Source organism: Thermobia domestica, chromosome 5 (genome assembly GCF_964235325.1).
Source record: "Thermobia domestica chromosome 5, izTheDome1.hap1.1, whole genome shotgun sequence".
NCBI lineage: Eukaryota > Metazoa > Arthropoda > Insecta > Zygentoma > Lepismatidae > Thermobia > Thermobia domestica.
The window spans coordinates 147,358,621-147,384,093 of record NC_137458.1 but is presented as its reverse complement, the minus strand read 5'-3'; the positions used below and the strand labels follow the sequence as shown (position 1 = coordinate 147,384,093).

Below are 25,473 nucleotides of genomic sequence, written 5' to 3'. Positions count from 1 at the left end.
TTGGGGGATCCGGGCTCCCGGCCACCTAGGATCGGCGCCCTTGTCAATAAGCAATGATGTGAGCCATCTTGACGACGACAGGCCCATAACCAGATTACGTACTAAGAAACGGACGCCGAGATCGTGTTTTTCGAGAGAGCCTAACTTAAGTTTACTTGACATTCATACCTACATACTAACAAAGTCTTGAAAGTTTCAGGAGGGCCGAAAGTTGTCCGAGGGGACTTAGAGTCTTGGTGACCTATGGACCTGGGCGATGGTAACTCTGAAGTCGGTCGCAACTAGTCGCTATTAGTATTTAACTCATATCTAAATGATAATACATACGCAACGTTTCGAAAGAAACGTGCAAAATATACGTGATTTGAATTCGAAAGCAGAATGCGTTCCTTTCAACACAGTTTAGAAATCTAGGTACTTGTTTGTTATCTACATCTACTTGGAAAGGAAATCGGGTTGCAAATGGTTGACAACATTGGTGCATATGTACTATACCTGTGCCTGTATCACCATCGGATGCATTTGCAAGAATTCCTCAATTTCTCTTGGAAATATATTCTCTCCTCCTCTAATAATCATGTCTTTGATTCGTCCAACAACTTGGCCATATCCATCTTCCATAAGGATGAACTGATCCCTTAAAAAGATTTAAGCAAGCGAGTTTTCTTTCACATTGTGAAAACTATGATACACTTCCAAACTATTAAATATATATCATTCATTCACTCAAAATAGTAGATCTAAAACTTCTAGTTGTGATACAGGAATAAAACCAGAAATGGAACTAATTCTTAGGATGCTGAAGTCATTTCTTTCTATCTCTTACAGTTTTTGCTCTATGAAGATTAACATTCAAACCGGAAATTGTAGTGGATTTCTGCCATTTCCGGTTTCAGCAGAGAAAGCAGGTGAAAATAAATGTTAAAAAAGAGCTTGTAGCTATATTTATTATCGTATTTGTTTTATGGCAAGTAACTTTGAAACCGAAAACGTTAATATATGGAACATATTGTGGGACGCTGAATCGATACCTTGAAAAAAGCACTTCTCGTTATTTCACAGTTTTTGCTCAAAGGAGATCTCTATTAAAATCAAAAGTAATAGTAAACTTCTACAATTAGTTGGTGAAGATAGTATTTTTTTCTTGAGATGTTAAATTTATTCCTAAAACCACTTGTCCATATCTGTTAAAATTTTGGTTCTACAGCGATCAACGTTGAAATTGGAAATTGCCAATTTTTACCACTTCCAGTTTGAATAGAGGCTGTTTTACAGACAGATTGGACATTGTAATTGTTTAAGACTTTCGAGACTTCCTACATAGTATAGTTTAAAGTCTAAAATCATACGTTGACTCGAAAATACCGTAATGGACTTAATATTAACATCCGTGCGTATATCCTAGACTAGACTTTCACTGTAGACTAATTCAATAATTTAAGTAGAGAAACATGAGTTCAGGGACGCAACTACACGGGGGTTTCACTGGGTCTGAATCCTCCCTAAAACTCCGTAGCTCGACACCAGTGGCGTATGTAGGGGGATGGCTATCGGGCTGAAGCTCCCCCGAAATAAATTTGTTATATGCAAAACTTCATTAAAATTTATCGGCAACCAAAAAGAAAAATATAAGTGCTTGTTCATGTGCTGTGCATAGCCCTCTCGAAACAAAATCCTAAATATGCCATTGCTCGACACACATTTGTATACTTTCTTAATAAATACCTAGGTACTTGTATATACTTGATTATCAGAGAAAAAAATGATGAAGCATAAGGATTTGATTTTACACTTCATCTGTACCTTTTCTGATCTCATAAAAACAATCTAGTTCCGTTCTAGGCTATATTTTTCCTGTGGCTGTGTTGAACAATTATTATTTATCATCTTTTCAATTGCAGAATGACACTACTTTAATGACACTACTACTAGACATAATTCAATGACAATAATACTAGAGTTGAGTTGATTTTGAGTTTAATGTCCCTTTTAGCAGCGAGGCTATATGAGATGGGACCTATTGATTAACGTGAAATCCGAACCACATGAGCTCATGCCGGGAAATAATATTAGACATAGATGTCGTGTCTTGTAGTATTAAACCCCTACCATAAAAAAATTCTGGGTGTGCGCTCGCATGAGTCCGATAAGATATTCTAATTTCGTACCATACAAGACTAACAAACATATAGACTAATTATAACTTGCATTCACAAATAAATAAGTAAACATAGTTAATAGAAGAAAATAGCAAGAATACATCTGTAGGTGTTACATAGAAAAACTACAATAAATCAGACTAAGCATTATGCTGTATTTAATATAAGGTTTGAAAAATGTTGACAGTCGCAAAATATATTGTATTAAGTGTCGTGATAGTTATGCTTATATAGACAAAAATCAGAACGACAGGTGTAATCGACAAAAGTATCATTTAATTTTTGGTAATATACAATAAAGAAATAAACCATTCAATATATTATAATGTGCTGATTTGTGAGGTCAGTTTCTTATACATCTACTATTCGTCTGTGTATTCCTGAAACCTACCCTGCATGGTGTTTATACAGCGGGATTACATATATATATGATCAATGTTAACTGTAACACCGCGCACTGTGTCTTACATATCCTAAACAAGACGTTGTTTCCAAATATTACATTATTTAACCAGTGCTAATTAAACTGTAAATTATTAACTGTGAAATCTGAACGAAATGCTCATGCTAATACAAATACAACAAATATACATTACATATGTCCCAGGTAATACAAGTGCAAAGAATACCGCCCAACTGTTGATTATTGTGATCGCGAGGACTCGTGAAGCTTGATCTAGGTTTACGAACTGCATCACCCAATAGAACGCGAGAGTGTATCTCGGTCGTCAACCCCACCCATGAAATTTTGCCAGTGCCGTTCCTCGCGCTATACGGGAAACATTCCCTGAGGGTACAGTGTTCTCGGCTTGCCACTAAATTTCGTTTTGTTGTTATTGTAGTGGTCGGTATTTTATATTTATGCTTTAGTTATTGTTTCAATTTAATTCGAATAATTGTTAGTGTTAGTGGTATAGTAATTGAAGTACTGTTTTTTGTCACTCTTTTGTCATGTCTTCTAAAGTTGGCAACGTTGTTGGTGTACTTTTGATGTTTCACTTTTTCTCAGGTGTGCGTTCGGAAGGCAGCTCCACAAATCGTCCTGAATTGTTCCGATGCATCACGCGTGAGAAAAAGCAGTTCTATGATTTGTGTAGAGCCCACGCTTCACGAGTTGTCGCAGTCACTAACGCGGACCCTGACATAAGTAGATAGGTATCCAAAGGCCAACACGACTTTATGAAAAGACCCAGTACATGTAGTACAAGAAATTGCATCATGGCAGAGTGACTGTGCAGAATTAATGGAGTTTACTCGAGATCACGCAATTGGGTATTGGCTTTTGGTCAGGGGTAAAAGTGGATCTGAAAAAGTAGGGGGACGGTAGGTAGCTGCATGCTGTTTCCCTGTTAATCTTTGCACGTTGTAATTTTTTAGGAAGTGGGAGACGCCGTACATATTTTATGGAGGTGTGGAGACGACGTCTCCCCGCATTCCCTCTCACTTTTACTCCTGATTTTGGTAGAACCTAGTACATAATCAGTGCTGTGTAGGTGTACCATAGGAGTTGTTAACAGGATTATACTGTCGTTCAAACGGAACGGAAATAGACTCGTAGATTCATGGTTGGGTCCGGAATGCAAAGCCATCGAAATCTGTCTACGACATCCTAGCCAAGGTTGAGGGATCAGCACTAACCATCCGAAAGGTAGTTACTTGCATAGCGAGGGGATGTTCCAACGAGTTGCAGAGAAGTGAAATGGATTAAACGAAAATGTGAAGAAATCTCTAATAACAAAGAAGATTATTCAAGAAATGTGTTTTTCAGTTACTTCTTCTAATCTTCAGAAATACGACAAACGATATGTGATACTGGTATCCGATGGAACTCAATATTTCTAGACGTATGCAGTTGAATTCAACATTTTGCTCGGAATAGTAACAATAATCATAATTTTGAAAATTCTCTCAAGGTTTGAGTTTTTCTGTTTCGCGACTATTATGTAACACCGAGTTTACGAAGAACAGGACTTGCTATTAACGTGGATTTCCAACTACCATCTGGACTTAAATCCGGTACATTTGGCGGGCGCACATACTATCACGCAAAATGGAAATTCACAGAATAGGCTGTACCCCACCGCACTACTTTGCCTCCAGTAAGCTGGATTACTGTACAAGATCACGCCACAAGCCCCGGCTAATTCTTTCAACGGTACCTAACTGTGAAGGCGCTTAGCTTTTTGAGGGCAATTTTTCAATAACGATGAACATTTGTACTCCAATTTCACATTTTGTTGCCTTGTATTTCAACATTGCCTTAAAAAAAGTCGTTGTGAGGAAGGGGAAGAAGAATCAGCTACAACTTCTCAAGGTATATCTAAAGATAAAGCGGCAACAGTTTCTTCTGATTATGTTCATTTAACTAAACATGGGTTAGCCAGAAAAAAAATGTACTTTAGATGAACGAAAGTTCTTTAAAGGACAAAAATAAAAGTGAAATAACTTGGAAGGAGTATCGCATTCTTACGCCAAGACCTGTGCGTCTTGGGGACAGATGAGGACAAGTTTGCTTGCAAGATGTACAGTGAACATCACTATCTTATAGAGCTCCTCCGTGGCTAAGCGGTTAGCGTACGCGCCTTTGGCGTGGAAGACCCGGGTTCGATTCCCGGTCGGAGCTCATTTGGTTCGGATTCCACATTAATCAGTAGGTCCACGTCTCAGCGTATAGCCTCGCTGTTGAAGGGGACGTTAAACTCAAAATCAACTCAACTTAACTCAATGTTTTGTACTGACAAATGGTCACTGATCCTTTCATAATCGTTCTAAATGTAATCAGATGCTTAAGAAAAATTATAATTTGAAGTCATTACAGCAATCACAGTATTCATACCCTGTCTTCAGCCATCTGTCTGGGCCAATCATCTCTCGAGTTTTCTCTTCGTCTTCCCAATAGCCAAGCATATTACAGTAGCCTCGAACCCAAAGTTCTCCTGGTTGACCAAGTGGCACAATATTACCCTCCAAATCAACAACTTTAGCCTATAAGGAAAGTATAATAGTTTTAATATTGAACAAAATTTTTAATAACTTAAAAATAACCATTATTTAAATAGCTTCTTTACATAAAATGTTTAAAATAATGATAATATTAATAATTACAACTTGTTTTCAGAATTCGACTGATACTGACTAAATTAGGCTACTACTTAGAAATTTGATAACAAGAGTAGAGTTAGTGTAAAGTTGCGAGGAGTGCATATGAGTACGAGTCAGGTACTTGAATTATCTTAGAATCACTGAAGTTTAACCTAAGATGGACCCATACCATGTAGGGAAGTAGGTGGGAATATGGAACAGAGTTATAATCTGAAATTCGCTACAATTTTCTGCTTAGTGGTGGTTTCACGTGTTGGCAGCTGGTAACGTTTACAATATATTCACAATGACTTACTAAAGTGCGTTGAACACAGTTGAGTAAGCGACGTGTTTCTGAGTAAGAGCGATAGGGTTTTGAATAATCAAATAATTATGTAAGGTTAAGAATTGTACCAGTTTTTTATGTATTTTTTGTTTTGTTAGAAAAACATAGGTACATGTTCTCAAAAGTATTCAAAATGAAGCTTCCAGACTAGCGTATTATGTATGAGAATTTACAGATGTAGGGATATGCTCTGATGGTGTTTGGAAAATAGCTGTGGTGGCTACGAAACACTGAATTTTGTAAATCTAATTGCTCTATATTGCAATCCCTAGTTCCCATTGTTCAGATACAGAATGCAACGCAACTTGGTCCGGGTAAGAAAATTTAAGGCAAAATTGGACTACAGAAGATATTATGTATGGTATAACTGCAGTTCGGGGAAAGAAAAAGACGTTACATGAGGCTAGTTTATGTTTTAACATTCCGAAAGCGGCCCTATACAGAAAAGGTAATGATAGTGATAAATCTCCCAAGGATTTAGCACATATAAAAATGGGAGGCAAGCCAGCTTTAATCAAGGATCTAAAAGAGGGTCGTGTTCACTATTATATTGTCATAAAAAGAACGGATTAACCCGCAACGATATAAGGTGCGTGGCATTTCAACTAGCAAGAAAAATTGGAATTCAAATCCTTTCGCAAATGAAATTGCAAGATATGCTTGATTTGATAATTTTATAAATAGGAATCAAAATGAAATACCACTTATAAAGCCAGAAGGAATATTTCGAGGAAACTACTTGGATTCTAATGAAGAACGTGATGGGAAGTGTTACTATACCGTTGAAGATTTGTGCAAGAAATGTTATTTTCCCCCTGATTGAATTTATAAGGTTGATTAAAGTAGTCTCAATGTATCCAAAGGAAAATCCCATACGAGCTTGGACAGAGGAGAAAGAGGCAAGCAGAACGTCTAAATGCAGCAGAGAGAGGGTCACTTGTGACTATCATAGCTTGCTTGAGTGCAGGAGGATCTTTTGTTCCAACGTATATCTGTAGATTCGAGCAGGAGCTATTTCGAGTGTAGGAGGATCGTTTGTTCCAATGTATATCTCTAGATTCGAGCAGCAGCTATTACAATAAGAGTAACCAGTACATATCCATTAGACAGAACTGTTTTCTCAGAATCAGACTATTTGCAGCTCAAAATGAGTCTTATTTGACGAACAATGCAAGCAGTAGCTCTGTTGATGAACAATTGCCTGTTGTTTCGATTTCCAGACACATCGATTGAGGGCAATATTTGTCATCCAATTAACAAAGATGTTCACTTCAAGAAAGAGAAAGAAAGACAGTGGGATGTCCATGATGAACAATAAACAGAAGAAAGAGGAACGTTTTCAAATCCCGGAAAAGTTTAGGGAACTCTAAGGAAATTTCTCCTGTGCCGGTATTAAAGGAGAAGGAATCGAACAAAGATCACAAAAGTTTGCTAAGGATTGTGTTAATTGGTTCTCCATATAAGAACGCCTTACTATGCTCAGAAGAAAGTAAAATCCTTTAGAGTAGCAAAGGAATGTTAAGCCTACATATGAACCTCAAGAATTCTACGCTGAACAAGATGCACTGTCAACGCAAGATGCAAATATGGAAGGTCCAGGTTCCAGCGGAGACAACGTCAAAGGGTGTGAAACAACAAGATCTACTGTATAACTGCTCCAATGAGGAAAAAATATTTATTTCGAAGGGAAATAAGACTACAATTCATTAAGCTCAGATGCTGGTAATCATGTTTCTATCTTTTTGGCTCTTCAGATTTATCTGAAGCTCTTGGACTGGATACTCCGGACAACACAAACTGACGAGGGAACCTATCCAAGTGTAACTCTGACTTCGAGTCGAGACTATGGCCGTTGGATACCTTGTCCCAAAAGAACATAACACAAAAAGGAATACATCCTTGATCGCAACCGTTGCGGAGATATAAGCGTGAAAAGTTAGAAATTGAGCTCCATACTATATATTACAAAGTTAGATTCCGGCCAGATTTTTCGGAAATGGTCAGGTAAGGAAAGTCAGCGAATACATATCAAATTAGTGTGGGAAGCACAGCACCTTTCGAATGAAAAATGTGTGTGCCCGGGGCACTCGCAGGGTCCCAGACGGGGTCCAACTCAAAATTTGCAAATGGGACCGGGGGTCAAATAGCATATTTTATGAAAGCTATTGTTAAATAAAAGAAAATAGAACAAATCTCAAATCTCTACGATAACCTTGTGCAAACGGGCAACTGGTCAAAATGTCAATACAACCTACATCAGAAATTCTATGGCCACGCTTCTAAATCCGTTAAGTTGCAACAATAACAAAACAGAAAAACACGTTTAAAAGTGTAAGGTATTGAAGTAAAGCAAATTGCTGCAGAGTCTCTCTCTCAAAAGAAACCTCTGATATATTTTATTTCTGCCCTATTATTCCAGTTTTCTACAACCCCACTCCTCTCCAAGTTGCCTCACGGTTTCAAGGTCACTCCTGTTCGTCTTTACCATCATGTTTCTCGTTCAGCAAATCCCCTGATAGAAATTTCACAGTGCAATCTGTGAATTTGGGGTCCCGATGCGCGAAGCATTTTTGATCTTCTCACCCTCCATGACGATTGCGATTGAGAATGTATCCTTTCTTTTCTAGGACACGAAATGCAATGGTCATGGTTATTCTATGGTCCATTAGTCATTCGAAGTCACTATACTTGGATAAGGTCCGTTGTGCGACTCTGTGAGAGACTCTGCAGCAATTTGCTTTACTTCAATACCTTGCACGTTTAAACGTGTTTTTCTGTTTTGTTATTGTCGCAACTTAACGGATTTAGGAGCGTGGCCACAGATTTTCTGATGTAGGTTGTATTGACATTTTGACCAGTTGCCCGTTTGCACAAGGTTATCGTAGAGATTTGAGATTTGTTCTATCTTTTTTTATTTAACAATAGCAAATACAATATGCTATTTGACCCCCGGTCCCATTTGCAAATTTTGAGTTGGACCCCGTCTGGGACCCTGCGAGTGCCCCGGGGACACACATTTTTCATTCGAAAGGTGCTGTGCTTCCCACACTAATTTGATATGTATTCGCTGACTTTCCTTATCTGACCATTTCCGAAAAATCTGGCCCGGAATCTAACTTTGTAATATATAGTATGAAGCTCAATTTCTAACTTTTCACGCTTATATCTCCGCAACGGTTGCGATCAAGGATGTATTCCTTTTTGTGTTATGTTCTTTTGGGACAAGGTATCCAACGGCCATAGTCTCGACTCGAAGTCAGAGTTACACTTGGATAGGTTCCCTCGTGAGAATGTTTATTCTGCAGTGAGAAGTAGTCAGAATCAAGGCCTCGTGTGAAGTGGGTTCAGTGCTCAATGTGCCAATATTGAACTCATCTTAAATGTGACAAAGAAGATGACATTTGTTAATGTAACTTTTGATTTTAATACCCTGAAACATTTTAAGGCAGTTGTGGTATGTTAACATCAGTATAATTATTGTTTCTTCAGAAGCAATATTGTAATAATGCTGTACATGCGTTTGTAGGCCTATGTCAGTAGCATAGAGTAAAATATATTGAACAGAAATGAGGGGTTAGGCTTTTATTTTAAAATTTACCATTGTTTTTATTATTACCTTATTTTCCAAACCCTAAATTTTGTATTTTTTTCAACTGTATAATTCCGCAATCGGCGCACTGTTTTGAATATATGCTTGGTAAAATATAGATAAAAAAGTGTAAATTTGCCTACATAATATGTGGAAATATTTAAATTCATCAATTATTCGATTAACAATGAATACATATATATATATATATATATATATATATATATATATATATATATATATATATATATATATATATATATATATTCCCACCGTTAACATCTATTACTAAGTATGAAACCATGGTAAAATCGAATCTGATAAGGCAATTGAATTTAATTACAATCTGATTCCTGATAGCTGTTGATTGTCAAGGCTTTAGGGCTCTAAGACTAGGTTGTAGAATGGGTGCTGAATCTCCTCGAAACCGCAGTTTTTCAGTGCAGCCTTGGTAATGACAGCCATGTGGACTGAAGCTTTGTCAGGCAGTATGATAGGTCTGTGTACAGCGACCAGTGTTCATAGGTTTCCTAAAGAAAACTTTCCTCGACTGACAGAAAATTTTCCCTTTTCTTATCAAATTTTCCCTAGTTTGTTGAATGTCCAATTCGTATGACAGTAGTTGCGTGATAAGATTACTTTATCTACATTAAAGGAACTGCCAACCACATTTGTTTTGTTCATTTACTTTTTCCACAAAAAATACACACAAATACACCCAGCCAAGAATAGTTGCAAATTTTGCTACTTTGAACTCACACAGATCATTGTTGTTGTATTGGTTAATTTCTGAAGAACAAACACAAATTTAAGCATTTATATGGGTCAGTCAGTCAGTGCAAGTATTTCCCCGGATTTTCACCATTTATCGAGAAATTCCCTTTTTACCTTTTGCTACATTTACCTTCGAAATTTCCCTCAAACTATGAACACTGACAGCGGCTGGTTCAAGTGACTACCTGCAACAAACCGACACAGCTAGGCACTTGAAGCTGGTACATTATATCTTCCATAGATGGAACGGTCTGCCATGAACGTCTAATTACCAGTGTTGTGATGTCTGTCAATCCATTATCGGAAAGATTCACCAATGAAACATAAAAAGAAATTCTGAATGGAAGTACAGTGCGTAGTCTCATATTAATTGTATCTTGTTGATATTCGTTTGGTGTGACTGAAGAAATTCCCAGTCAAAATTACGGGAGCCAAGCTTTTAGCCTGGAACTTCTGTATTTCCTAACACCTATTACTGAAAATTTGATTAATGTTCTTTAAATTGATCCGTACCTATTACATGTATAGCACAGCATATAAGTGTACGTAGTTTGAAAAAAGTTTCACAGCTAAATTTAGCAAAAAGGGAATTTTTCGATAAAGCGTGAAAATTCAATTGACCAATATGTTTACGTTTTTTTTTTTTTTTGTTCTACAACAGCAATAGTTTATGTGTATGTGTGTATTTGTCTGTTCATAATTTACACTCATTATTGGCTGAGTGTGTTGGTTTGTTTTCCTTTTGTTAAAAAAGTTAAGGAAAAAGTAAAAAATAGAAGAAAGTAAATGAATGAAACAAATGTACTTGACAGTTTCTTTAGTAGACCCTATAGCTAAATTAATCTTACCACAACTTGTGTCATAAGAAATGGATACTCAACAAACTAGGGAAAATTTGATAAGAAAAGATAATATTTTGTGTCAGTTGTCGGAAATGTTCTTAATTAAAGCTATGAACACTGCAACACATACAGAAAAAAAAAATGGTTATGATGTTCTAAATATCCCACGCATATCCCGGGACGTTTAGACTTGTAGTAAAAGTTTAAAAAAATGATGGAAAATATTTACGGGATTTCCTTTGGATTTTATCAGTGGTAGAGCGTTCGCCTATGGTGTTTGGAGTCCCTGGTTCGATCCCAGCTCGCGCCAAGTGAACTTTGTGGTGGACAAACACCGTGTGCGTGGGTTTCTTCGGGGTTCTCCCGTTTCCTCCCACTTTCTTTATTCCATCATTTCACTCATTTCTCATCACCACCGTCCCTTTTAGCCTAGCCGGCATAATCGTGGGATGTAAAACTCAAAAATTTCAATTGATTTTTCTTTTGGATTTCAAGGAGATCTGCCTATCACGGGACACTATTTTGACATCCAAAAGTCGTTCTGTGATTTTCCCGAAGAGTCCAAAAAAGTCACAGGAACTCTGTAGGACGTTCAGTTTCTGAAATATAAGCGGACATTCGGATTTCCACCGGCAAAAATGGAACTCCCATGGACATCAAGATTTCCCGAAACTGTCCCTTTTAGTGTGCCTACGAAACGAGACGAGAAACAAGGTTTTCTCATCCAGCCTCTTAAATTTATTAGAAGTCTCGTCTCAATTCTCAAAGAATTCTTCACAATCTCGTCTCAATTCTATGAAGCTTTTCTTGAGTCGACCAAAAAATTTTTCGTGCTGTTATGTATGGAATTTATTTAGTGATTTTTTTTTTGTTAATTTCTAGAAATTATCAGGAACATTCTGCATCACGAGAGATCCATGAAGAGCATGATATAATAGTATTTAAATTATATTTATTGTTGGAATATATTGCGTAATGACTTGCGCATCTTTAAACGTTAGTAAATATTCATTGTTGTGTTCATATAAACAGTTTATCAATTTATAGTTTTATAGCATGAATCATGTAACAAAAAAAAAAAAAAAAAAAAACACAAAAACAAACAAAAAAAAAAAAAAAACAGTGTTTGAGATCTGAGACATAGATGAGTTTGTGTAGACCAGGAAATTCGAGAAATTTCTAGTCTTGACTCGAATAAGAAAATGTGGCTCCGCGTAGAGTAGTCGCTATCGTTCTCGCCTGTGGTACGAGCGGTCCCGAGTTCGATTCTCGGTAGGGGGCACTTAGTCGAAAAAGTGTTAAATTCTTTTCAGGTCAGCCATCCTGAGGGAGATTTTCCTAGGTTTTCTTCATTCACTCCAGGCAAATGCCGAGATGGTATCTAACATACAGACCCCAGACCGCTTCCCTTTTCTCAGATAGTGTAATCGCTGAGGGACGTTATCTCTCATACGTGATGGGCTCACATGGTCATAGATGACGAAAGTGGAGAAATCTAACTCCTAATTCTAATCTCTAATCGAATTTGAAAATGTATTTGTCGTCTCGCTTTCTATACTAGAATTCAAAAGAGACTAGAAATTTCTTGTTTCGTGAGAAACATCAGTCCCGTAGACATAGAGAGAAATTGCTAATTTACAGTCATGTAGATATTTTTGCTAACAAGTATAGTGTATATCATAATTTCTTAATTTACTCACCTCAATATGTTCACCAACAGTACCGACAGTTGTCGTGAAATGATGAACAGAATCTTCAGGATTCGCTTGGAAAGCCATTGTACTTGTTTCGGTTAATCCATAAAGAGGCTAAAAGGGTAATAATAATTAAAAGAATTTTTTTTTCTTACCAATTAACTTAAAAGTAATTTCACTCATTAAAAACTCTGTACATTTTATGTTAGGTTAAAGCTATTTGCTCTTAGAAGTGTATAATGTTAAATGTAATTAAAGAAAGGGACTAGTGCAGGGGAGTCATTTCAGACTTCGCTTGAGGGAGGCAAGAGCACTACCGACATAAGATTTTCACGTTTCGTAGTAGCATAGTAGTAGACAATCGATTAAAGTATACATATTCTTCAAACTCTTGGGGGGAGGGCAATTGCCCCCTCCTACCCCTCCTAAATGACGCCTCTGGACTAGTGATAGTTTACCTGCTCTTCTTTTCGAATAAAATCAATCGTTCATTAGCTTCATCTACATTATAAAAAATGAAATATTTATACTGAAATTAACTATTTTCGGCTTCTTTCGCTTATTCTTGCTCTAAATAGATTTTAGTGACCTCTTTTTGCAATAATTTAATTAAATATAAACGCCAACTTTGACTGAACCAAAAGTTTGCAACAGGCAAGGTTTTTCTCTTGTACCTAAGTAGAGTCAGCGACAAAAGTTCTTTCCGTTTGATGAAATTAGTTCTCATAGTTCTCATACAGTTTTCAGCAAATTAAAAATAATGTAATTTTTTGTACGTTCAAGCCATACAACCGTTATTCCCAAAATAAATTTTACCAAACGGAATTTTTTTTGTAGCTGACTGTACTAAGCAAGTCCAATTCTACCTTCATTCCAAGTTTGATCTAAATAGAAAAAACATTATATATCTCACTATTCTACAATACGTACTATTCTTATCAATGTGATTGATTTTTAAGGCGTTTGGTCCACTAAAACTCCTTTATATATGTTTATTCTGTCTGTCCGGGTGGTCGTCCGTCCAGGTGACAAAAAATCTTAAGAACTACTTGATGGATTATCATTAATTTTGGCCAGAATAGAGAGGGTCAAAAGTTAGAAAACGAGTTCGTTAATACAAGTATCCATCTACCGGAAGCGGTAAATATCAACTACTTCCGGTTTTAACTTTGATCACTATAAAGGTAAACCGGCAATAGATAGCGAGAATCGATCTTCTGCAATCGATTAAGCGTCTCAATCATCCTTATCTGTCTACTAAAATCGCAAGTGATAGAAATCTACTACAACTTTCGATTTCAACATTTTGATCTACATACAGCAAAAAGGATAAGTGATAGTGAGAAGTAGTTTCTGGAATCGATTTAACGATTTTAGAAGAGATACCATCTTGTCTCTCTTAATCCTTTATTCAAATCCCAAGTAGCAGAAACCAACCACTTTCGGCTTTAGCGTTGATCGCTATTAGTAAAAAAGATAGATAATAGATAGCAAGAAGCGGTTTTCTCCAATCAATTAAGTGTCCTAGGAATATACATGTCACATCTATACAGGTAACCAAGAAAGTTCTGTCGCTTCTTCACCTCCCAGTTTCGAACATTGATTTGTCACCTAAGACGTACCTGGAAGATCAAAAATAATCTCCATCAGCATCGACGACCTTCTGTCAACGTTCTGGAAGGCCATGGATTCCATCGTGGTAGAACTTGGTGGGCCGTGAAGCGAAGAAGGTATGAAGTGCATTTTGTACCTCTACTACGGATTTGAACTGGCATCCTCTAAGGTGATTGTCCAAAGAATGGAACAGGTGATAATCGCACCGTGAAATGTTCGGGGAGTATGACGGATACACTAGTATTTCCTATCCAAGGCGTAGGATGGTGTCCCGGGTCATCCTGCCCACGCGGGACTTAGCGTTGTCCTGTAACAGGAGGACCCCTTTGCAATTCAGAAGTGTTGACGTTAGAATTTTGAGTTTTTCTTGAACAAGGCTCAACTGCTGACAGTACACAGTTGCATTGATACTCTAACCAGCTGGTAGCAGTTCCCGAAGCACGATAAAGTGCGCAGACCATCAAACACATAAGAGGACCTTCTTCTGGTGCAGTGCTGGTTTCGGCTGTTTTTGAACCGGTCCATGGCATGCTAACCAATGCGCCATGGAGCTTCGTATAGGACCCATTTCTCATCACATGTCAACATTCTGTCCAGAAATGGCTTCTTCCTCAGACGAGACAGCCAAAAAAACACAGGTGTGTGCTCGCGTTGCGTTCTGGCCCGGGGTCAAATCATGTGGGACCCATCGATCCAACTTGTAGTGCTTCCCAAGTTGATGGCCACTGTTCGCCTCAATTGCTGCGTGAAGATCTTCATTTTGTACATGTGTTGGTCTTGCGGCACGTGGCGCGTGTTCGAGTGTTACTTGTTAAACCACCGCTGCACTGTCCGCGTAGTCACCACACCCTCACCTAAGGCCTGGCATATCTTCGCCTCGCTACAGCGGCGTTTGATCCCAGTTTGAACTCGTACAGCATACATGCTCTTATGACGCTCTGTGGAGGTCCATTGTTCACTCTGTCCATACGCACGTTCACGGTGTAGCTGAACTGCCACAACCAGGTAGTATGTTGGATATACCTATACCAACAACTGATCTTCGCCTTATCTCTACTCACACTCAACTAACGGTGTGACGGCCAATTGAACATAGACCTCCATAAAGATCGAAGGAAATTTCTTGGTTACCTTTATATAATGTTTCTCTACCGAAACCGGAAGTGATAGAAATAACAACCACTTCCAGTTTCAGTATTAATTGAGAATATATCACGCCATATGGTGTTGGAAGAAAATGGAGAAGATAAAATGGACAAACGAAGATGTTTTTAAACGAATAGCAAGGAAGAGGACACTTCTAGCCAGCATTCTTCGTAGGAAGGCCAGTTGGATTGGACACATCTTGCGAAGAAATTGTCTTCTTCATATTAAAATAGAATGAAAAATGGAAGAAGAGTGAGGAGTAGGAAGAACAAGAATACAAGTGATCGATGATTTGAAAAATAGAAGAAAATATTGGGAGTCAAACGAGGAAGCTGAAGATAGAGAAACGTGTGAGAAACATTTCCAGGCCCAAACCTAAAATTGAAAAAAAAAAAGTCATTAGTTCCAGGATCTGCAAAAAGACAGAATATTAATAATAATAATAATAATAATAATAATAATAATAATAATAATAATAATAATAATAATAATAATAATAATAATAATAATAATAATAATAATAATAATAGACTAAACTCATTCACTTGTTGTACAAGTGACACTGTTACTTGTTTCTTTTAGAAACGTACAAAAAGACCTCATAAAATTACTCCGAAAGGTAAGTTGTCGCTATTGTCAAATAAAATAGTTGAATTGAAAATAATATCTCTCGTTTCGAGGAAACACTACGTAATTGCTTAAACATAAATTCAACACCTTGTGTGAAGCAAGAACTTTGATTAAGTTAATTGAAACTTCTATAATCTTATTATAAACTTGTACTTAAAATTCAAACAAAAGTTTCCCCCAAAATTAGAAAGATCTATTGTCAAATATGAAAAGATTACTGTAAATTCTGTGTAAATCTGGGATAAACTATGCACACCCTAAGAGGGCAGCACCTTTACAGTTAATTTTTTAAAATGGCTTTAAAATCTGAACAAATCTACTGTAAAATTGAGATAAATCTACTGAAATTTCAAAGAATCTAATATAAACAAATCTATAAAATTAAAAAATAACGTAAAATTTGAATCTGTTTACTGTAAAGTTGAAAACTCTGCTGTAAGATAACAAATCTACGTAACATTTAAAGATATAATACGACGTTTACACAGCTTTTAAGTAAAATTTTGAAAAAAAAAATCCCTGAAAAAATTTTTTTTTGGATGCTGGGCCACAACATTTTTGAACGGTCCCTAAATCAAGCTTTCCTACCTGTTACGGGATAAGCACCTCATACTGCGTTACGTGATAGTTCGGGTTTGGCTACACTATATGTAGTCCTCAAGATATAAAGCATACAAGAAAATTTTTGAATGAATGAAATATATATGAGATTGTTTGGATCAGGGGCCACAAAATTTTTGAACAGCCCCTATATCAAGTTTTCGTATTTTTTAAGGAATAAGCACATCACTGAGTTAAGTGATAGTTTGAGTTTGGCTACACGGTATGTGGTTCTCCAGATATAAGGCGTAAAAGAAAATTTTTGATTGAATGAAATGTATTGAATTTTTTGGATCCTGGGCCACAAAATTTTCGAACAGCCCCAAAATCGACTTTCCGTTTGTTTTTTTTTTTTTAAACGGAATAAGCACATACTGTGTTAAGTACTAGTTTGGGTTTGGTTACACTATGTGTAGTCCTCGAGATATAAGGCGTACAAGAAAATTTGTGATTGAGTTAAATATATTGGATTTTTTGGTTTAGGTTACAAAAAACTTTTGAACGGCCCCTAAATCGAGTTTTTATTGTTTGTTTATTTACGGAATAAGCACATCGTACTGAGTTAAGTGGCAGTTTGAGTTTGGCTACACCGTATGTAGTTATCCAGATATAAGGCATACAAGAAATTTTTTATTAAATGAAATATATTGGATTTTTTGGATCAGGAGCCACAAAATTTTTGAACGGCCCCTTAATCAAGTTTTCGTATTTTTTTGCGGAATAAGCACATCATACTGCGTTAAGTGATAGTTTTGGATTGGCTACATTGTATGTAGTTCTCTAGACATAAGGCCTACAAAAAATGCCTGAAATATATTGGATGTTTTGATCCAATAAATCAATTGTAAGTCTCAAAAATATGCTATAAAACTTGAACAAAGTTGTCGTAATACTTGAACAAATTTAATGTAAAATTTGATCAAATTTACTGTAAAGTTTTAACAGATGTAACACACAATTCAAATAAATCTGCTATATAATCCATAAAACTTAATTTATACAATTGAAAATCTCTTTTTCCTAAAGTACCTAGAATTATCTTGTTACTTCCTAGGGAAATAATGATTATAGTGGAAATATCTTGTTCTCCACATAAACAAAAAAGACACAATGTATCTATTCGCCAAGGTCAATAGTTAAATTGATAATTGTTTTTAAGTATAGTTTTGTCTGTTGTATGGATGGAACAACTGCTCATTAAAACGCAGAGTTAACCATGAAGTGAGAGGTTTTGGGAAATGAGACTTAAGAAAAAACAAGTAGCAACGTCACATGTACATCACATGAAGAAATTTGGTTTATATGGCATGTTAATTTCTCAATCATTATTGCAACCGGATTTTATTGATATTAGAAAAGCTTACGACTCGGTTAGGAGAGAAACGTTATACAACATTCTCACAGAATTTGGAATACCGAAAAAGCTAATTAAATTAATTAAGATATGTTTAAATGAATCCCAAAGTAAAGTTCGTGTAGGAAAATTTTTGTCCACGAGCTTCCACGTCGAGAATGGCCTAAAACAAGAAGATGCGTTGTCGTCATTATTATTTAACTTTGTCCTGGAATATGCTATAAGAAAAATCAAAGATAGCAACCAGGGACTAGAGTTGAAAGGTATTCAACCAGGTTATGTCGTATGCTGATGATGTAAATTGAATAGGGGATGATAGGAGAAAAATAGAAAGACATGCAGAGTCTTATTAAACGCTTGCAGGGACATGGGTTTAGAAGTAAATTCAGAGAAAACTAAATATATACGGGATATTTAATCTAAATATATACGATCCTGAAAGTTCGTCAGGATCGTAATATGGCAAATTATGGATGCGTTAAAATATCAAATAATACTTTTGATAAAGTTGATACTTTCTAATATGTAGAATCAATTTTAATAGACGAAAACCATATTCACTAAGAAATTAAATGTCAACTACAAACAAGGAATTCGTGTTATTATTCAGTTCAAAATCTCTTGTCGTCGCTAATTCTGTCAAGGAATTTGAAGCTTAAAATATATATAATGAAAATAATGCCTGTTGTTCTGTGTGGTTGCGAAACATGGTCACAAACTCTAAGGGAAGAATGTAGATTGAATGTATTTGATAACGAGATCCTGAGACGAATATTCGGACCCAAGAGGAGCGAGAATGAGGAATGGCGGAAACTTCATAACGAGGAACTACATAATTTGTACGGTTTACCGATCATTGTTAGGGTCATCAAGTCTAGAAGGCTCAGGTGGATAGTTCATGTAGCCAAGATGGAAGAAAGTAGGAACGCTTTCAAAGTCTTAACCGGAAGACCAATTGGAAAACGACCATTAGGAAGACCTAGGCGCAGATGGGAGAAGAATATTAACCTTAGAGCGCATATGTGGGGTCTGGCAGATCTCATGGAGATATTTAAAATGTCTTGTGATATAATAAATCTGCATCTTTTGTAGCATCTAATATCTAAATGTGTTTTTGCATTTTACGTAATTCTAGCTTTGTGCCACCAACAATTTCAGAGATTTCTGTTATTTTGTATCAGTACTCCAAGTTTCCATACCTTGGGTCTTACAGGCTCCAGTGAGAAATAATTCTTTTTTATATAATTCTATACATGAACGTTGTTAGATAAATGCATTTTATTGTCATATAAATCTAGACTTAAGTTTTTACAGTTGTTTCATAATGTGCTTTGTTGAATTAACTTTATTTTAGATCATAATATTTATCAATCAAACGAAAATTTATCTATATACTTGACTATAATGAGAACTCATTGCATTCGTTTTGTCATTTTCTCTGTGTAGCCCTTTTGCTATGTTTCCCAGATTATGAACGTATTTATGAACTTTCTTGCTAATAATAAACCTCTATTATTCATAATTTTAATAGCATAGAGGAAGTACTCTACTTCGTAGCAAGCCATTTTTACATTATTACGAGTAAGTGTAATTTGATGTTAGTTTCAAGATACGCCGACTAGCCAGTAAAAATGAGTTCAAGAAAAAAGGAACATCGAAGGTTCAGTGAGTCCAAAAGGTGGTAACTTTACGGAAGTTGTGTCTGGGTGGCTTGCAGAATATTGAGTTTTACCTTCTGAGGAACGTCCTAAAGATGGTCATGAGGACAGTGATGCAGAAGGATACTTCGAAAACGCACAGGATACCTGATTCATAACAAATAGTTCAGGTGAAACTTAATTTTCTAGTGGGAACGAAACTTGTCTTTGGATTCACAAGCCGATGAACCACGTATTTTAACTGGAAGAGATGGTAGAGTATGATTTTATACTCCCAAACCTATTACTCAGACTTGACAACATAATATGCTGCTTCATACACACCCAGACCAGCATGAGGCCTCAAAACAACTACTCCACAGAACGGATGAGAGTATTTAATTACACAGGATATGTTTGATGAAATTTTATATTGCATAGCTTCAGAAAAGAGGAAAATATGGTATAATGTTACTCCTACGAAGATAATAGGTGAATTCTATACTTCTTACAATACAAATGCCGAATATTTTTGTCGTCAAAATGAGTATGGATATGTCGAAATAGCATTAGTACTGCTAGCACATAATGCCCTTATGTTGTAGTGATCGAAACATGAGATTATAATTACTTCCACAGAGATACTCGGTTGGGGTGTACTATACCTCACCTATGTAAAAGTGCAAAGTTTTTTGAGTATGTGTTCTAGGTTTAAGATGGATCTCATAGAAACAGGAATCGGTTGGCTAAGGATAGAAGTCAGTGGAGAGCTTTTATGAATGCGGCATTGAACCTCCGGGTTACATAGGCCATAGAGTTAGTTTTAGTTATTGGAACCGGAAATGGTTGTAGATTTCTACCACTTCTAGGAAATGAGTGCAGTTTGGTGTTTTGTGGAATGTGTACCTTTCTAAACTCAATTTTGAGTTAATGTTAATGTGTTAACTTGAAACACATAACATGTATAGTTTAGTATTGTAGCATCATGTCTAACAGATTGTTTGAAGTTACTTCAGATAACGGAAAATCTTAAAAGTACGTTTAAAATATGTTCAAAATTCTACCATTCTATTGTCTGAAAATGTCGTAAAACTCATCTAATTTGTAATTTATAGAAAGAAAGCAAAAATAAATAAGAACGAGTAAAAAGGAAATAATCGGAGAAAAACGCGACTATTCCAAATTAATTTTCATTGCATAGAAACAATTACTTTTCTTACTTCATTAAATCGGCCTTCAACATTAGCCGGGAAACAGACATGCAGACAGAGCATAAGATTGAAAAAAAAAATCAACGAAACTGCAAACCTAAGATAGGAATGCACTGAAGAGACCGTTCCCATCGCCAGGAAATCAATTTGCTGAGATATGGACGCTTCATCGCTCGAAGAACGCCATTCGAAGCTATAAATATGACCAACGATTTGTAACATGATGACTTCTGCCTCCAAAAGTCTGTCGCGCAAGATCTCGTGTGCGAGCTCATCCTATTTTGTTTAACTTAATCATCGAAAGACAAATTTAATATGAGGAAGAAGATATCCAATACGTAAAAAGACTGTTTTACAATTCTTTGGATACTTCAGAGTATTTAGAAGATACCCTCGACATCCTCCCAAAAAGAGGGAAGTCACCGGAAAATATTGCCCTCACAGAAGAGAAGGGAAAAGACGATTGCTAGCCGCCTATGATGCTGGGACCCCCACTTCTCATTGGTCACCGCTCAGGATTGAACTTCTAGCACTCTCAGGATTCTTTGATGTCCAGTGAATTAGAGGACTTTTCATTCATCTTTATGGACTAAACAAGTGCCACCGAACAACTTCTGCAAACTGTGCAGTAGTGAAGTGTTTGTGTGAGTGTTGGTACCGATTACGACGAACTGGAATGGAAAACTTTAAGTCCGTAAGTAGTAAGCATTCATTGACATACATCTGAATCTATTGCAGTTTCTTTACAAATGCCTATAACTCTGCTCTCCCGTCTGAATGTCTGTTTTGAGGCTAAGTGTTGTTTTCAGTCCGACACTAATCAAAATTTTTCCTAGAAACTAAACTTCAAATTAGATTCATTTTAGAGAACAAAGGTACTCGCATTGAGCCTCACACACTACCTTTGCTATTAATGAATGTTTCCTTTTGCTCACAATTTCCTCCACGAAATTTGTGTACCCTTTATTTACTCTCATAATCTCCTTCGTAGAATAAACATGAGGATACGTTCTAGATTTGTAGGTATGGTAACCTCATCTCGAAAAGAGCGTCTAGTGACCATACGTTCCGAGAATGTTTAAGATAAAGTAGTTACATTTAGGAAGAGTGACTAGTTTTATTTACTTCTCTCACATTACACGAGATGCCAAGTTTACTTAAGTTCTCTCAGCGTTCTGTTGCTTGTCTCTCATCGTCCACTTTAAAATTTACATGTCTCGTTTAACAATCTGACTATTATGATTAATTTTTTGTTTTATATTGTGGTATTTCCAAGAAATATATACAACTCCGGAATATTAATTGAACGATATTTAAAATTGAAGTTAATGATAATTTTAGGTCATTTTATCTCAATAACTATGATATTAATCTTTCATATCTCATTAACTTTTATTTTTCTAGGATCATAATGAAAGACTTGATAGTATATGTTTTAGTATCAGTTTCAATGTAATAGCCTATATAAGCCGTAGGCCTACAGTTTAAGGTGGAATCCGAACCACGGAAATGCGTTAAAAGTTTTGAATGCTTGCTCAGCAGGAATCATGTGTCAGACGCACGCGTTAGTCACTAAGCCAGTGGGAAAGGTTTATATGATAAAGTGTAATATTTGCTTTTGATACTGGTCCCAACTTCCGAGTAGCATTAATCTACGTGTCTTCAGGCCGGTAGCTAGCCTAAAAATGTAGGGGGGAGGGGGCGAAGTCAGTGTTTCTTAAAGACATGTTTTTTTGGGGGCGAAAATTTAGGGGGGGCCGGCCCCCTAAACCCTCCTGGATAAAGGCCTGTGTATCTGCAAGTGTTAACCGAGGTGAAGCAGTATTTGGACGAGTGTATCATTGGAACTTTACAGATGCTGTTGTTATTACGGGATTTAGTCACTATGTTGCAGACAACTGGGGAATTAACAGTGAACTCCAATCATGAAAAGCAGCAATAACATCGAGAGAAATCAATGTGTTGACTACACATGAGCCTGAAAATATGAGTGCCACAAGAGGTTGGTATAGAGCTTGCTCATTTTGGGGCTTATCCAGGGGTACTAATACTCCCAAGGAATTGCGCTCAATCCCTTAAAATTTACCATTCTCTAGACAAATTTACTGTTCTCTCCCCCCAAATTTACCATCATTGTCCCTAATTATACCTTACTCCTCTCAAATTTATCATCCTGTCCCCTATATATATATATATATATATATATATATATATATATATATATATATATATAATTCTCAGTTTGATTATACCATGTTCAATGGAAAAATTGTTCCCTCAAACTACTTCATGCGCGTAACTTGCATTATAAAACCAACCTATGGGTACCCCTACATGTACCGCAAATTTTAGTTTAGTTTTACTGTTCTATCTTCTGATATCGGACACGAAATTCGCGCTATCATGAACAATTGTATATACATTCGTATACTCAAACATGCTTATCTTCTAGAGATATAAAAGAAACAAAAGCTACTGTAATGGTTCTCGATGACGAAAATATTAGTAATTTCTGACTCTTTGTTGCTACATAGCCTCATTTATCTTCACGTACTGTGTAATTCTATTCTTTGTAAAAGTTAGAGTTTTGAAATACTGAGTTTTAAAATACTGTATTTGTCTTTACTTCTTTCTGGTCTTGCAACAGTACCCTACAATGCAGGCAATGAGGGAAACAGAACAATAAAACAACCAGGAAAAACAGAAGAATAATACTGCAAAATTTTGTTAACACCTCAATTCTATATTTGATGCAGATAAGAAAAAAAAAGTAGGAGGAAAAAGAAAATGTCTGCCCATTAGTCCAATTCAAAATGGTTAGTTGGTCTACTTTTTAAAGAAAAATCTCTACTGATGCGTTAAAGAAGGGGTGCCTAGTCACGCGATTACAAAAAATTGTGTTTTTTTTCACTATTAGAAAAAAAATAGGTAAAACATGCAAAAGGAGATTATGTATATGAAATGTCTTCTTTTGTTAACCCACTTCCTCATCTCCATCTTCTGTATATTTTTAGCGAATGAGGTTTTTCACCTTTCATATCATTCATTGCTCTTCTTCATACGTAACTGAATACACTCAGACATCAGCAATCCATCAACAATTTTACATTTGCATTCATTTCAAGAGGTCACAGCAGATGCGGTCAGTGCATCTTTTCCACAGAGGAGATAAGAAAGAAGGGAATAATAAATACACATTCTCTAAAAACAAACACACACATAAAATGAATGTACTAGTGCCCACAATGATACAGAAACTTCCATAATTATAACACATCCTACGAGATAACCTGGTCGTCACTAGATCATTTACATAATTACACGAGATGTACACGGAGCTTCCTCACGGTTATATGATTATCGTACACGCTTTTGGCGAAGCTCCTCCATGGCTAAGCGGCTAGCGTACGCGCCTTTGGCATGGGAGACCCGGGTTCGATTCCCGGCGGGAGCTCATGTGGTTCGGATTCCATGTTAATCAGTAGCCTCCCGTCTCATATAGCCTCGCTGCTGAAACGGACGTTAAACTCAAAATCAACTCCACTCAACATGCTTTTGCCACTAAAGACACGGGTTCAATTACTGCCGGAAGTTCATGTGGTTCGGACCCCACGTTTATCTGAAAGTTCACGTCCTACACAAACTCGCTGCAGAAAGGGACGCTAAACTCATACCCAATTCAACCGAGCTACAGGCAATTATCAGATATCTACGCGTTCTGATTGGCTAGCAAGCACTACAAACTAAACAAATCGAAAAAGTTGGCGGGTGCTGCCGTCTATTGATCTGTTGTCTTTTAAATGAATATAATGTAATTGAATGACTCTCTGCAATAACAAAGTAAGTTGAGTTATCTCGATTCTTGGTGAAACATAAATAAAGAAGGCATATTACCTCTAGTGCATATTCGAAGCGTCTGTTGTGAGAAAAAAAATCGCTGATAACAGAGAGCACCACCGCCTGCGGCTAGTAAAGCAAGCACTGGTAGATGGCAAGCACTGGTACGGAGACATATTTGACGATTTTTTTTTGAAATGGACAAAATCGAAGCATTCGAAGAAGAACGACAGAAGCGGAGGGAATGAAAAATCGCGAACTTTGGCAATATATATATATATATATAGCATCATCAGGCTGAAATGTAGTGTTTTGTTTCTTTCCTCGATGATAATATGGAAATTAAAACAGTATACTGTCAAAAATCTGGATATGGGAATATTCGAATTCCTCATACCGGATTCAGATTTAAATCCGATTTCAGATGTCGGATTTGAAAATCCAAAGTCCTAATTTCTAGGCCTAATTCGGATATCTAATCCAAATCCGGTTTTCGGATTTACTAGTAAATCGGGCAAGGGGGAGGGGTGAAAAGCCTCCAAAAGAATCTGTGTCAGTTTCAGAAACATATAGTGGTGTAGGGGTAAAAGCCTATTCGGTACAGCAACCACCACTGGACACCATTTTGTTCTTCCTGAAGAAACGAGCCAAACCAACAATCAAGAATTCAAGGTAGAAGGATGTGGAAGCTCAGCTACGATTTGTTACTCTTGCCAAGCAGCGGTTTTACAAGAACGTGCTCAACCCTGCTGATTTTTTTTTCTTTTGGTATCTACGTTCCCGGATTCTGTATCTGAAATAGACGCATCAGATTTGGAGTTTTAAACAAGGCTCAGGATAGTGCAGTTTCTGGATTTTGTTGCCTAGAACCAGTGGCGTATTTACGATTTTGTTTCGGAGGGTCTTTGCTAACTTTCTGGGGGGGGGGGGACTTTGCCTGAAAATGTGAAAATTCAGCA

General features: G+C 36.6%; 1 protein-coding gene across 2 annotated transcripts in view; it reads right to left on the bottom strand.

Annotated features, from left to right (window-relative positions):
• The window catches only part of LOC145686157 (medium-chain acyl-CoA ligase ACSF2, mitochondrial-like), a 130,277-nt gene that overhangs the window by 25,997 nt on the left and 78,807 nt on the right, over positions 1-25,473 (bottom strand). For both annotated transcript variants that reach the window (XM_081759155.1, XM_081759154.1), the window contains exons 9-11: positions 12,492-12,599; positions 4,996-5,144; positions 496-637 (exon numbers count right to left, since the gene is read on the bottom strand). In XM_081759155.1, the coding sequence (XP_081615281.1) occupies positions 496-637; positions 4,996-5,144; positions 12,492-12,599 (399 nt within the window). The remainder of the gene's footprint in view (positions 1-495; positions 638-4,995; positions 5,145-12,491; positions 12,600-25,473) is intronic.